The 15470-nt window shown below is 44.2% G+C and overlaps 1 protein-coding gene across 6 annotated transcripts in view; it reads right to left on the bottom strand.

The window, feature by feature from the left end:
• LOC134348348 (receptor tyrosine-protein kinase erbB-4-like) overlaps positions 1-15470 on the bottom strand; it is a 1006440-nt gene that overhangs the window by 93722 nt on the left and 897248 nt on the right. For all 6 annotated transcript variants that reach the window (XM_063051562.1, XM_063051560.1, XM_063051559.1 and 3 more), the window contains 3 exons: positions 10424-10499; positions 10123-10269; positions 6911-7008 (listed from right to left, as the gene is read on the bottom strand). In XM_063051562.1, the coding sequence (XP_062907632.1) occupies positions 6911-7008; positions 10123-10269; positions 10424-10499 (321 nt within the window). The remainder of the gene's footprint in view (positions 1-6910; positions 7009-10122; positions 10270-10423; positions 10500-15470) is intronic.

Here is a 15470-nt window from a genome sequence, read left to right on the forward strand (position 1 = left end):
GAGAGCGAGCGAGCGCCATGGCAGAGTGTTCCAAAAAAGAGAAAATATAAAACGTACGTGACCACAGACTACACTAAAGTGTACCCCTGCCTAATAGGGGTCAAAAACAATGACGGTGTTGTTCGTTGCACTGTTTGCAACAGTGACTTTTCTATTGCCCATGGTGGGTTAAGACTGTAAAAGACATGTTGAGGTGAGTTTAACAGGTGTCATTCGTTCATTAGCATAGCTAACGTTATTTAAACTAGCTGGCCAGCTGCTAAGGAGCTACTCTATTGCAGACATCCCACCTCTCCCGGAAGTTCCGGGAGTCTCCCGCAAATTGATGGTGCTACTTCCCTGAAATGAGTTTTTGCAGGGTGAGATGTCCGAGTGTGCACAGGTACAGCAGGGTATTTCTAGGACTTGCGGGCACACCGGGGCTCAAATCCCTCCCCACCATTGAGCACATCTACTGAGCTCTGTCACAGGAAAGCAACACTCATCATCAAAGACCCCCCCCCCACACCACCCAGGACCTGTTCTCTTCTTGCTGCTTCTATCAGGAAGCAGGTATAGGAGCCTCAGGGCCCACACCCTAGGTTGAGGAACAGTTATTACCCCTCGATAGTCAGCCTCTTGAACTAGTGGGGGTCTCTTCACTCACCCCATCACTGAACTGTTCCCATAACCTACTGTTTCACTTTCAAGGACACTTCATCTCATGGTCTCTATGGTTATTGCATATTTATTTATTTATTATTGTTTGTTCATTTGTATTTGCATTTTGTTGTCTATTGCATACCAGTCATTTCCCATCCTGTTTGGTGCAGTCTTTCATTAATTTTATTATGTTTCTTTGATATACTAAAAATGCCACAAGGAAATGAATCTCAGCATTGCATGTGGTGGCACATGTACTTTGGTGATAAACTTACTTTGAACTTTGAAATGCATCCTGGATAGCAATAACGATATTATCCTTTCAAACCGTAAACCCTGTATTGTGAAGTACTGTAATATTGTATTAATATGAACCTGCAACCAATGAATAAACCTCTTTGGAAAACAAAATAAAAGAGTTCTGAAAGTGAGACTGGGGGCAAGGCTAGTCCTGGTTTTAAAGCATTTCTGGGAGTCAGAGACTTTAAGTTTCAATTGGGGAAAACCCTGGAGCTCACCAGTCAACTGAAAAGCTGGCCAGGGTGGTCTTCTTTCCATTGACCATCATCATCCGTGAGTCTTCTGAATATTCAATGTAGGCCAAGGTTGACATTCTGCATACCTAAGGAACCATTTACATTTCCCCTTGGTTACTTTGTGGATGTGAACTGAATCAGCTTCTTTGCAACATTTGAGGAATTTTCAGGGTGTGATTACTCGAGCTCAAGTTATGGATAAAAGGATTTGCTTTTAACTATTGCACGTCACGGATACTGAAAAAAAGAACTTGACGTTCTTTGTCAGGATAGTTATTGCTAGAAAATGCACATTCACCCAGAAGGACCTCACAGGCAGTCAAGAGACAGTTAACTCATTGATGGTAACAGGCTCAGAATTGGTCAAGGAATCAGGAGAACTCTTTGAGTCGACCTACAGATCTCATAATATCCATTGGAAGGGGTTGTTTGGATTACACATTCACTGGGACAATATTTCAAAGCAGAATAGGAACTCCTTGGGAGATGTATGACAGTAGTGCTTTAAAGAAAATAACATACATGTTACTTGATGTAACTTGAAGGTTATAATATCTAAAGGAGGAGAGGAGATGATGGCGGCGCGACGCAGCTCACAGCGGCCACTCCAGTGATGATGTCTGTAATTTGTCAAGTAGGGTGCTGTGCACAATCCTGATTTGATGGAGACGGACGTGAGAGCACAGAGGAACATCTGGTGAAACTTCTGAAATGCCTGCTTCACTGCTGCTGCTACTGTGTAGTCTGAAATCTCCGGAGGGAAAGGCCCCTGAGTCCTCGGCTTTGCTTGTTCCTCGGCAGCCGGGGCAGGGTCGAAGTGCTTCGCAGAGGATGGTGCTCGGTGCTTGGTGTCGAAGGGCTGGTTGGAGGCACGAAGTTTTCGGACGGGCTTAGAGTCCGCTGCGGTTGGGTGCTTCCAATGGTGCTGCATTGGCAAGTTTGCGGTACTTGGAGGTTCATGGCAGGGAGAGTTTCTCCCTTTTACCGTCTGCATGAGATGATGAGGCTATCGGGACTTTGAGACTTTTTTTTACCATGCCCATGGTCTGCTCTTTATCAAATTACGGTATTGCTTTGCACTGTTGTAACTATATGTTATAATATAGTTACACCCACCCAGCCAACACACTTTTCGTAAGGACACGACCCACCCAGCCAACACATTTTTCGCCCTCTTCCCTCCAGAAGAAGGCTCAGGAGCTTGAAGACTCAGACGGCCAGATTTGAGAACAGCTTCTTTCCAACTGTGATAAGACTGCTGAATGGATCCTGACCCGGATCTGGGCCGTACCCTCCAAATATCCAGACCTGCCTCTCAGTTTTTTTGCATTACCTTACTTTCCATTTTCTATTTTCTATTTATGATTTATAATTTAAATTTAAATATTTACTATCGATTTGTAAACCAGGGAGCAGGAAGTGCAGAATCAAATATCGCTGTGATGATTGTACGTTCTAGTATCAATTGTTGGGTGACAATAAATTATAAAGTAAAATTATGTGGTTTTGTCAGTTTTAGTCTTGGTTTGTCCTGTGTTTTTTGTGATATCATTCTGGAGGCACATTGTATCATTTTTTAATGCATGCATTTCTAAATGACAATCAACGAGGACTGAGTGTCCTCATAACCAAAAAAAAAACAAATGTAGCTGGCAGAAACTTTCACTGATGATTAGCTCAGTTTGGTAACAATCCTTGCAAATTCCAACTGGGGCTGTCTCTAATGATCACGCTCCCTTTCCCCCACTTTGCTCCATTTGTCTCTCAATATTTTAATTTCTCTCACTGCCTCTATCTATCCTGCCACTTCCGCCTAGCTCCATTCCTGCTCCCCTCCCCTCACCTGCCACCATCTGTGAGTCATTCTACACTCCTCCTTGGTCCACCAGATACCTCACACTCCTTTCTCTCCACTCTCTTCTTTATTCTGGACACCTCGCCTCTCCGCTCCCAGCCCTGGTGCAGAGTCTTGACCTGAAATGTTGAAAATTCCTTTCCCCCTGCAAACACTGCTTGGCCCTCTCCAGCAGGTTGTTTGCTGGTGTGGGTCACTTGGGGTCATTGGACTCCTGAGCCTGGCCAAGGTGGCCATGAAGGTCCAGGCTGCAGGGAGTCAAAAGGGTTCTGACTGAGCTGATTGTCTGTCCCTCTTCTAGAGTTATGCTGTTAATGTGTGCCCTGGAGAAGGATCATGCAACATCCTTGGGCACAAAGGGGGATATCTGAGACCTGTGGGCTCAGCAACTCAGCTGGATTCTGGATAGAGGTGAACTGTGTAATAATTTGAAACTATTGACTGTAAATAGTATGAGTCATGGTATACTGTAGTTTTGTAATAATGTGATGCTGTATTCACCGAATAATTTCCTTTGGAAAAGGAAACAAAAGGAGGTTGCTTGTTGCATCTTTCAAAGCCCCTTTTGGACCTGGGGCAGCGAGTATTTGATAACTTCTGCCAGAGTTTATTCATCATGTCAGTTCACATCAGTTCATTTGAGTTAGTTCAACTCAACAAACAACAGCAGAGCTTTAAATACAAGAACAGTAGTTCTTCTGTGATTGTTACTCTGTGCACGCACCACCAACCCCAGCAACAACTTGCACACACCCCGACTTACTGCTTCATCCAATGCACACAGCACTGGCCAGTTACCAAAATGAGAAAACATGAACAAGATTTCTGTTAATTGCACTCAAGAGGCTTCAAAAACCTTCTGAATACCACTTTCCTGAATTCATCACAGAAACCTACTGCCTTGTAAACCACAAAACAACTCTGTATATCTTTTAAAAGCCGGCTTCAAATTAAAGCCAGGTTAGGATTGTCACTGCAATTGAAAATGCTGATTACTTTTTGTAATAAACCATTTAAATAGCCTACTACCATCGGCCTGCACCAGGACCATAGCCCTCCATATCCCTACCATCCATGTACCTATCCAAACTTCTCTTAAATGTTGAAATTGAGCTCGCATGCACAAGTTGTGCTGGCAGCTCATTCCACACACTCATGAACCTTATGTTCCCCTTAAACTTCTCACTTTTCACCCTTATCCCATAACCTCCTGTTGTAGTCCCACCCAACCTCAGCAGAAAAAGCCTGCTTGCATTTACCCTATCTATAATTCTCTTAACTCTGTAAATCTCTTCTCAATCTTCTATGTCCAAAGAATACAGTCCTAACTTAATCAACCTTTCCTTATAACCTACGTCCTCCAGACCTGGTAAAATCCTTGTGAATGTTCTCTGTACTCTTTCAACCTTACTTATATCTTTCCTGTAGGTAGGTGAAGAAAACTGCACACAATACTCCAAATCAGGCCTCACCAACATTTTATACAATTTATCAATATGTTTAAAGCAAAATTAGAACTAAATGGTGTATTTAAAACTTCGTGGTGGTCCCTGGAGATATACTTCCACTGAGAGGAAACTGGTTTGGGCAGAGGGGCAGTCAGTAGATGCAGAAATGGGTTAAAATACACTTGAGTCATGTTCTAACTGACAAAACTGGTGAAAATAGCTCATTTCATTTCCAGGTTTGGGAAAGGGGTGGGGCAGTTTAAAGTTGCAGGGAGAAAGAAACCTTTCCTCTCATTGTTGTATTTGGGTTATGGAACCAGGGAAGGTGAAAGATAAGAGGTGAGGCACAGAGAGTTCTTAAAGGGCTTGCCAGGCAACATCTAGGCAGGAGAATCCGCACCCATGAGTCGTGGTCTCAAAGTAAAAGGTTTGCTATTTAGAACTGAAATGAGGAAAAACAAATATTCATTTGAGTAATGATGAATATTTGAGATTCTCTATCCTGGAGGGGTATGGTAGTTCAGTTGCTGAGTTCTCTCAGAATGGAACAACACACAAGAAAACTGGAGGAACCCAGTGGGTCAGGCTGCATCTATGGAAGGAAATGGACAGGATGTCACAGTCCAGACGTTAATTCCCCATTTTCTCCTAATTCTCTTTGATGGCGATGCACCTGGTTCTTATCAAGACCTACAGCATAAAAACCCTGGCTTTGCATCCACTCGGGGCGAGATCGTTGTTTAGCCAGTGTGGTAATTAATGTTCCCGGCTGCTTAGAATTGTGTTTTACTTCAGTACCAAGATTTACCTGAGTAACTCTGTCTCTCTGTGTCCCTGCCGCTTGCCTTTCTACGCTTCGTGTCAAGATAAGTTCTGCCTGCCTCCTGCTTTCCTGTTCACCCTCCCGTTTGCCGTTCAGCTCCAGCCACTCTCAAACCCTCGTCTGCATCCTAACTCAATCTCCGTGCCAGTGTCCTGCGCTTGGGTTCGGCCCGTTCCTTGCAACACAGGAAGCATTTTGGGTCTTCTATAAAGGATCTCCACCTAAAACTTTTGCCTCACAGATACCGCCTGACCCATCGAGTTCCTCCAGATTTTTATTTATTGCTCCAGGTTCCAGCATCTGTGGTCTCTTGTGCCTCATTAAAAATAGAGATTGATAGATTTCTGGAGGGTATGGAAAATAACACTGGAAAATGGTGTCAAGGTGGAAGATTTGCTGTGATCCAAATGCACAAGATAGTAGAGACCTGAAGTACAGAAATAGGTCCTTCAGCCCACCTTGTCTATGCTGACCATCAAGCACCCATCTATGCTTCTGAACCTTGGCAATTCAACTGCTCATCTGAATAATTCTTGACTGTTACAGGAGTCTCTGTTTCCACAACCCAGTCAGGCATTGAGCCCCAGATCTCAATATTTTTTTTGTGAACAGTTTTGGGCTTCTCATCTAAGAAAAGCTGTGCTGGCATTGGAGAGGGTTCAGAAGCAGTTGACAAGGATGATTCCAGGAATGAAAGGGATATCATATGAGGAACGTTTGAGGAGTTTAGATCTGTACTCACTGGACTTTAGAAGGATAAGGGGGAATCCCGTTGAAACGTTTCGAATGTTGAATGGCCTGGGTAGAATGTGGAAAGGATGTTTTCCATGGCCTGGGTAGATGTGGAAAGGATGTTTTCCATGGTGGGGTAGTCTAGGAAAAGAGGGCACAGCATCAGGATGGGGGGGGGGAGATGCAGAGAAATTTTTTTTAGCCAGAGGGTGGTGAATTTGTGGAATTTGTTACCACATGCTGCTGTGGAGGCCAGGGCACTGGGTGCATTTAAGGCAGAAATTAATAGGTTCTTGATTGGACATGGCATCAAGGGTTATGGGGAGAAGGCCAGGGAGTGGGGCTGAGGAAGGGAAAAAAGGATCAACCGTGGTTGAATGGCAGAGCAGACTCAATGGGCCAAATGGTCTAATTCTGTTCTTATGTCTTATGGTCTTATATCCTTGACAAAATATTGCTTATTCAGAAACCTTATGATTTAATATTACTTCTTACCCTAAACCTGCCCTCCAGTTTCAGATGTCTCGGATACAGGGCAGGCAAGTCCCACTCCTGTTCTTATTTCTAAATAAGTTAGGGTGTATGGCAGCTATTGTTCGAGTGGCAGGGAGGAACAGAGGGCCTGAATGGCTTGGGCATATTTCAGAGACATTTCATTGGAAAAGCAAGTCTGAGAGGACTGTCTTCTTCCTGTATCCGAGAGATTTACCCCAAACTACCAACCTGATGAGTGTGTGAGATGATGGAGTGCTGCCGAGAGCTTGCTCTGTGAACTGAAGAGCCTCAAAACACAATAAGCACTGAAGAAATTTTGCCCTTAGTTGTTCATGGCATGATCATTCCAATTCAGAAAATGAAATTAAACTGGACTGACCTGAATTACCAAGTACCTCTGTGGATCTCGAGCCATTCTAGAAAATTCTGCAGCCAATTCTTTGAACTTCGGCCTGCTGTCGGCATCAATCATCCAGCCTGGAGATAAAGAGGAAGGAAAGCAGGACCTCAGAAAACAGAGAGAATCCCACAGGCCAATGCACAGGAGCTCAGAAAACAGGGAAGGTCAATGTGCGAACGCAGGCTGCGGTCAATGTGTAAGTACAGACTCCAGTCAATGTGTTGGCACAGATTGTGCTGTGGGTGCCTCAGCATTGTAGGGTGGATGTGGAAGCTTTCAACAGGGGCAGAGGGGATTTATCAGGATGCTTTGCCTGTATTAGTGAGCATGTCTTATGAGGAAAAGCTTGAGTGAGCTAGGGCTTTTCTCTCTCTGGAGCGAAGGAGGTGTGGTAAACCATGTATACCTGTCTGGACATGCCTGGACACACCCCTCTGTTGACTGCTCCTGTGGCTCCTCCCTCAGACCCCTGAATAAAGGCGATTGTGTCACTGCACCTCCCTCAGTCCAGGACAGATACTCAGCATGGACGTTGGTCTATTTACTGTTAATAAAAGCCTTTCAGTATTTACTCTACTTCCAGTCTTTTAGAGTAATTGATGGTGCATCAGGAGGATGAGAGGTGACATCACAGAGGTGTACAAAATGATGAGAGGCATAGATTGAGTGGATAGCTGGAGACAACTAATACAAAGGAGAATACTTTTAAGGTAAACGGAGAAAAATATAGGGGATGCCAGAGCTATGTTTTTTATGCAGAGCATGGAGAGTGAGTGTAATGACCCGACAGGAATGACAGAGGCAGTTAAGTAGGGGCAACTAAGAAACTCTTAGGCACGTGAACGATAAAAAAAAAGGAAGGAAATGTTAGGTTGATCTTAGTGTAGGTTAAAATGCCGGCATAACATTGTGGGCTGAAGGGCCTGTACTGTGCTGTAATGTTCTATGATTATGTCATATTGTGATCAGCGTGTGTGAGTACAGTGAGTCACCAATATTTTTACAGACTGTAGCATCTTTTATTCATCATTTTTTGAAAAGAACTTGCAGTATCTGGGGATCAGCTTAGTAAAGGCAGGACATTAGTCAAGTAGGCAGCTCCTTTACTGGATCGTGAAAATAAATAATTTTGCAGGGACTTCAGGGCAGAATAGAGCTTTCAATTATAAAAGAGATAATTTAAATTATAATATTTTGGCGGAGTGCTGACATGAATATGAAGTGTGCACGCACAGCCCGCTGAAGGAAAAGTATTAAAATGCATTCTTCATATCACGAAGTAAAGGCCAAGTAGCAAAATGAAATGGCAAAAGCTATGATAAATTTCAATAAAATTAGAGTTGCACAGAATGAGGACAAGGGTCTCTTGAGAATAATGTTTCCACGGTGGCCCCCACACTCAGATTGTTCCATAATGGATTTACTGATTCAAGATTGAAAGATTTTAGGATCCTCCATTTTGTTTCCTTCATCTGACCCATGTTGGTTAACTTGTTGCTTATTAGTGTGTTTGGTCGGACACCCTTGTACTGTGCTTACTGGGTCCTAATGTGAAAATTGGATTCAATATTCCTGTCAGGGTGGCTTGGAGACAATGATGAGATTTTGAAATCATTCAGTTGGTATCCAGTTGCAAGGGTGATGGTGAATAGTGATGTGCATGTTAGGGCATTGGTTTAAGTGCACTAGACGGCTGCAGGCTTTCAGAAGATGGTCCTGGAGAGGGTTCAAAGGAAGTTCACCAGAATGATACCAGGACTGATATGCTTAACGTATGAGGCACTCTGGGCCTGTACTCAATGGAGTTCAGAAGGATGCAGGGGAGATCTCATTGAAACCTACCAGATACTGGAAGGCCTGGCTAGAGTAGGCATTGAGAGGATATAACTATTAGTTGGAAATCAACTATTGATTAAAACTGAGATGGAAAGGAATTTCTTTAGCCAGAGGGTGATGGGTCTGTGGAATTCATTGTCACAGAGGACTGTGGAGGCCAAGTCATTAGATGTATTTAAGTCATAGATTGATAAGTTTTTCATCAGTAAGAGCATTAAGGGTTACAGAGAGAAGGAGGTAAAATTGGATTGAGAAAGGTAAAATGAATCAGCCATAATTGAATGGTAGAGCAGACTCGGTGGGCCAAAGAGTTTTATTTTGCTGCTATGCTTATGGTCTCATGGTAGGAGGGAGCATGGAAAGAAGTCCAGTGGAATGGTCAACCTTTGGAGTAATGTGTCCAAGAGCCATTCTCATTGAAAAGTACTCACTGAAGTTCTGGTAAATGCTTTCATTGTAGTCTTCAAAAAGGCACTGAACCCAGTATATTGTTGTAGGGGAAATAATTCCAGTGATTTTGAGAAAGAACAGGAGGATAAGGGGTGAGATGTTCAGAGGAGAATTGCGAGAGGATCTCTTCATCCAGTGGCTGGAATGAACTGCGTGAATCAAAGGTGAGGGCAAAGACATTTAAAAAGCATCTAGCTCTTTAATCACCAATGCACCGATGCCTATGGATCAAGTGCTGGTAAGCAGGATGAGTATAGGGCCATAGTAGGGAAGAATTGGTATTGGCATTGATCAATATATGGAAATTGAGCCACATTTTCTTTTCTTCATGGCTCCAAAAAATGTCTGATTAAAACTGGCCGAAGGCAGCAATGTTTTTGCCTGTACAATCTATTCACCAAGCATAACAGACGTCCAAGAAGATAAAATGTGGGTAGGGAAGCAATAGTTCGAGATAAGAGAAGGGCTTTGTGGAAGCAATAAATGCCATTTTCTTCAGAAGATGAAAGGTATGGAGAGCATTGGAAAAGAATGCTGAAAAAAACATAGTCTTTTTAAGCAATGAGCAATAACACAATAAACTAAACTCACTGGAATGTGCTGGGGATATCTGAGTACCTCTACAGGTGAAGGTGAGTTTGCTGATGATAAGCTAGTGAAGGGGGTTGGGAGGGGGAAGGAAAGCTGTTCTTATGATGCTGTGCTCAGTCCTAGGATCAAATTAAATCAGGATTTAAGGAGTGACGATATCAGTATTGAGGACTCAAACTATAGCTGTCACCCCACCACCGCATTCATAAAAGCAAAGGACTCTTCAGTTTCTGGGAGATGTTGCAGCTCAAAGTCATTGTCTTTGACTTTGTCAAGCCTAGACTGGTTCAGGCAGCAGTAATGAGGATGCTTACATTTCACCATCACCATGTAGACGTCAATGGTGCAGATTGGAGGCTGGGAAAGGCGTTCTCCTTTCTCCAGGATGTCTGGTATTTCACGGGCTGGGATCCCGTCGTACGGCTTCCCACCGAAAGTCATCAACTCCCAAATAGTGACGCCTGTTGTAAATAAGAACGAAAGCCAATCAGTAGTTGTCCTGACAGCCGGGCTACCAAAGATCTACGGGGGAGTCAGAGCAAATCAGGGCATTTGTGAAAAATGTGCAGAGTTTTTTTTTGCTAATTCCTGCTTCAGCAGGGTTGTAAAACATACCATAGCTCCACACATCGCTTTGGTGAGTGAACTTCCGGTAGTGAATACATTCCAAAGCCATCCACTTAATTGGCATCTGCAAGGACAAGGATTAGGTTTTAGCAGGATGCTCATGTAAGGATTATAAACATTTATGAACATCGACTTCTCTAACTTCCGCTAATGCCCTCCTCCCCCTCATACCCCACCCGTTATTTATTTTTATACACACATTCTTTCTCTCACTCTCCTTCTTCTCCCTCTGTCCCTCTGACTATACTCCTTGCCCATCCTCTGGGTTCCCCCCCCCAGTCTTTCTCCCCGGACCTCCTGTCCCATGATCCTCTCATATCCCCTTTGCCAATCACCTGTCCAGCTCTTGGCTCCATCCCTCTCCCTCCTGTCTTGTCCTATCATTTTGGATCTCCCCCTCCCCCTCCCACTTTCAAATCTCTTACTAACTCTTCCTTCAGTTAGTCCTGACGAAGGGTCTTGGCCTGAAACGTGGACTATACCTCTTCCTAGAGATGCTGCCTGGCCTGCTGCGTTCACCAGCAACTTTGATGTGTGTTGCATAAATATTTATTTTTTTATTTAGAGGTATAGCACAATAACAGGTTCTCCTGGCCCAACGAGCCTGCACTGCCCAGTTACACCAAAGAGGTCAATTAATCTACTAGCGTCTATGTCCTGGGAATGTGGGAGGAAACTGGAGCACCTGAACAAAATCCCCATGGACACAGAGAAAACGTACAAACTCCTTACAGACAACGGAGGAATTGAACCAGGTTTGCTGGCACTGTAATAGTGTTACGCTCAACTGTTATGCCACTGTGCTGCTAATTAACAGACCAACAACTGTCAATTGCTGTAACTGAGCACGTCTGACCCACCTCAATCTACAGAACTCTCATCTCTCTTTTCCCTTGAGCATGGGCTACCTTCTGTTACATTTGTCCAAACAACTGTTTGTCACATGGTCAAACAATATGATCTTCATGAGGTGTGGCCAAGTGGTTAAGGCGTTGGTCTAGTGATCTGAAGGTCACTAGTTTGAGCCTCAGCTGATGCAGCGTGTTGTGTCCTTGAGCAAGGCACTTAACCACACATTGCTCTGCAATGACACCGGTGCCAAGCTGTATCAGCCCTTGTGCCCTTCCCTTGGACAACATCGGTGGCGTGGAAAGGGGAGACTGGCAGCATGGGCAACTGCCAGTCTTCCATACAACCTTGCCCAGACTTGCGCCCTGGAAACCTTCCAAGGTGCAAATCCATGGTCTCACGAGACTAACGGATGCCTATATATTTCATCTCAATTAGTTGATTAGGCCTATGCTGGCTTTTTATTAGTGTAATTCAATTAGTCCCATTCCTCAGATATTTGTCTAACTTTTTGCTTATTGAAAAACCTGGGGTGAATCAGATTCCTTCACCCATTCCAGCAGTGCTTGTGCCAGTATCACCATGTACTCTAACAAACTTCTAAGATGTGCCCATTGAAATTATTGATTGTATTATGGCTGGGAATGGCAATTCTAACACACAGAAATGTGGAGAGCAGTGGATAACATGAGCACAGCCCTCCTCACCATTGATAGCATCTACAGGAGGTGCTACCTCAAGAAGGTGGCATCTATCATCAAGGATACATAGACCATCTCCTGTCCTACTGTGGACTTATCTACACTTTTTACACTTGTTTTGCACAATCTTTTAGTCTTTAAACACAAAATAATCTGCAGATGCTGGGGTCAAAGCAACACTCACAACACGCTGGAGGAATTCAGCAGGTCGGGCAGCATCCGTGGAAACGATCAATCGACGTTTCGGGCCGGAACCCTTCATCAGGACTGTGAAGGGTTCCGGCCCGAAACGTCGATTGATCGTTTCCACGGATGCTGCCCGACCTGCTGAGTTCCTCCAACATGTTGTGAGTGATCTTTTAGTCTTTGCTGTCTTGTACAATTGATGTGCTCTGTGTTGTCTTTACCTATATGCTTGTGATGCTGCTGCAATTGCTGTTGGAAGGTCATCAACTTGGTGAAAGACAGACCTTAGCTAGGCCAAAGATGTCAGTTCTCCCTGTGACCATGTGGGTTTGCCCTGGGCGTTCCATTTGCGACTGTAAATTACCCCTCGTGTCGGAGAATGGCAGAAGAATCAGGGGATGGATCAATCAATGGGTCAATGACAGGGAAGTAAGAGGAGAACAGGACTGATTGGATTGCTGGGAGGGCTGGCATAGACCTGGGGGGCCAAATGTCCTCCTTCAATGTTGTTCTGAAATAAGAAATCAAATCAAATCTCCTCTTGCTGGAGGAACTCAGGCGTGATGAAGAGTCTCACCCCAAAACATTGACTTCCACAGATGCTGCCTAACTTGCTGAGTTAATAAGACCATAAGATTTAGGAGCAGAAGTAGGCCATTCAGCCCATCAAGTCTGCTCCACCATTCAATCATGGGCTGATCCAATTCTTCCAGTCATCTCCACTCCCCTGCCTTTTCCCCATACCCTTTGATGCCCTGGCTAATCAAGAACCTATCTATCTCTGCCTTAAATGCACCCAATGACTTGGCCTCCACAGCCGCTCCTGGCAACAAATTCCACAGATTTACCACCCTCTGACTAAAGTAATATCTCCGCATCTCTGTTCTAAATGGACATCCTTCAATCCTGAAGTCATGCCCGCTCGTACTAGACTCCCCTACCATGGGAAATAACTTTGCCGTATCTAATCTGTTCAGGGCTTTTAACATTTGAAATGTTTCTATGAGATTTCACCCCCCTCCACCCCCATTCTCCTGAACTCCAGGGAATAAAGCCCAGGAGCTGCCAGATGTTCCTCATATGGTAACCCTTTAATTCCTGGAATTATTCTCATGAATCTTCTCTTAACCCTCTCCAGTGTATATCCTTTCTAAAATAAGGAGCCCAAAACTTCAGGTGTGATTTCAGGAGTGCCTTATAGTGCTTCAACATCACATCCCTGTTCTTATACTCTACACTTCTAGAAATGAATGCCAACATTGCATTCACCTTCTTCACCACCGACTCAACCTGGAGGTTAACCTTTAGGGTATCCTGCACAAGGACTCCCAAGTCCCTTTGCACCTCTGCATTTTGAATTCTCTCCCCATCTAAATAATCGTCTGCCCATTTATTTCTTCCACCAAAGTGCATGACCATACACTTTCCAACATTGTATTTCATTTACCACTTCTTTGCCCATTCCCCAAAACTATCTAAGTCTCTCTGCAGGCTCTCTGTTTCCTCAACAAGATCCACTCCTCCACCTATCTTTGTATCATCAGCAAATATAGCCACAAATCCATTAATCCCGTAGTCCAAATCATTGACATACATCATAAAAAGCAGCGGTCCCAACACCACCCACTGTGGAACTCCACTGGTAACTGGCAGCCAGCCAGAATAAGATTCCTTTATTCCCACTCTCTGTCTTCTACTGGTCAGCCAATGCTCCACCCATGCTAGTATCTCCTCTGTAATTCCATGGGCTCTTATCTTGCTAAGCAGCCTCATGTGAGGCACCTTGTCAAAGGCCTTCTGAAAATCCGAGTACATCACATCTAATGTATCTCCTTTGTCTACCCTGCTTGTAATTTCCTCAAAAAATTGCAGTAGTTCCTCCAGCATTTTGCACGTGTTGCTCAATATTTCAAGTACCTGTGGTATCTCCTGAGTTCATATCCCCTCTTAACCAGTTCTGTTCAGGAAGAACAACCCCATTTTCTGTAACTTCTTCCACATAACTGAATGCGACCATCTCCAGGACTGTCCTGCACTCTCACTGAGCAATGCCCAGAACCAAAAATATTCTAATTTTACCCAAAGTAGTTTTCTCTTGAAAGATGAAAGATTAGCTTTATTTGTCACGTGGACATTGAAACATTGAAACACAGTGAAATGCATTGCTTTGCATCAAAGACCAACACAGTCAGAGGTTTGTGCAGGGGGCAGCCCACAAGTGTCACACTCTTCCAGTATCAACATAGCATGACACACATTTTAATTCCACATCCCATTCCCATTCTGATATGTCTACCCACGGCCTCCTCTACTGTAAAGATGAAGCCACACTCATTTTGGAGGAACAACACCTTATATTCTGTCTGGGCAGCCTCCAACCTGATGGCATGAACATTGACTTCTCAAACTTCCACTAATGCTCCACCTCCCCCTCATACCCCATACGTTATTTATTTTATATATATATATTCATTCTTTCTCTCTCTCTTTCTCCTTTTTCTCCCTCTGTCCCTCTCACTATACCCCTTGCCCATCGTCTGGGTTTTCCCCCCCTCCCCCTTTTCTTTCTCCCTGGGCCTCCTGTCCCATGATCCTCTCATATCCCCTATGCCAATCATCTGTCCAGCTCTTGGCTCCATCCCTCCCCCTCCTGTCTTCTCCTATCATTTTGGATCTCCCCCTCCCCCTCCAACTTTCAAATCTCTTACTAACTCTTCTTTCAGTTAGTCCTGACGAAGGGTCTCGGCCCGAAACATCGACTGTACCTCTTCCTAGAGATGCTGCCTGGCCTGCTGCGTTCACCAGCAACTTTGATGTGTGTTGCTTGAATTTCCAGCATCTGCAGAATTCCTTGTGTATGCCCAGAACTCACTAGCCCTAAGCGTACATCTCTGGAATGACAGAGGAAATCTACATGGTCACAGGGTGAACATGCAAGCTCATTTGAGACAGTGGTGGGTATTGAACACTGATCAGTGATCACTGATACTGTAAAGCATTGCCTGATCCCTATGCTACCTTTCTCTCACCTTCAAAGCCCCTGTGATAAATTCCGGGATCCTGTATGCCTTGTCTCAGCCTCTTTGCGTTGTGAGCATATTCACATTCAAGCCTCTTGCTGCAGATTCTTATAGAATGAATTCCCGTCTCATTCTTCCCACCATCAATCTGCACTTCAGCAATGGGGAGAGCAAAGGGGTGGGGCGGTGGGGGCCAGGAACGTGGATAGGTATACACGCAAGCTGAGACTGAGACTTACAAGCAAGTTTTCATAGTTTTTGCACTATATATTAATCACA

This window comes from Mobula hypostoma, chromosome 6 (assembly GCF_963921235.1).
Source record: "Mobula hypostoma chromosome 6, sMobHyp1.1, whole genome shotgun sequence".
Classification (NCBI taxonomy): Eukaryota; Metazoa; Chordata; class Chondrichthyes; order Myliobatiformes; family Myliobatidae; genus Mobula; species Mobula hypostoma.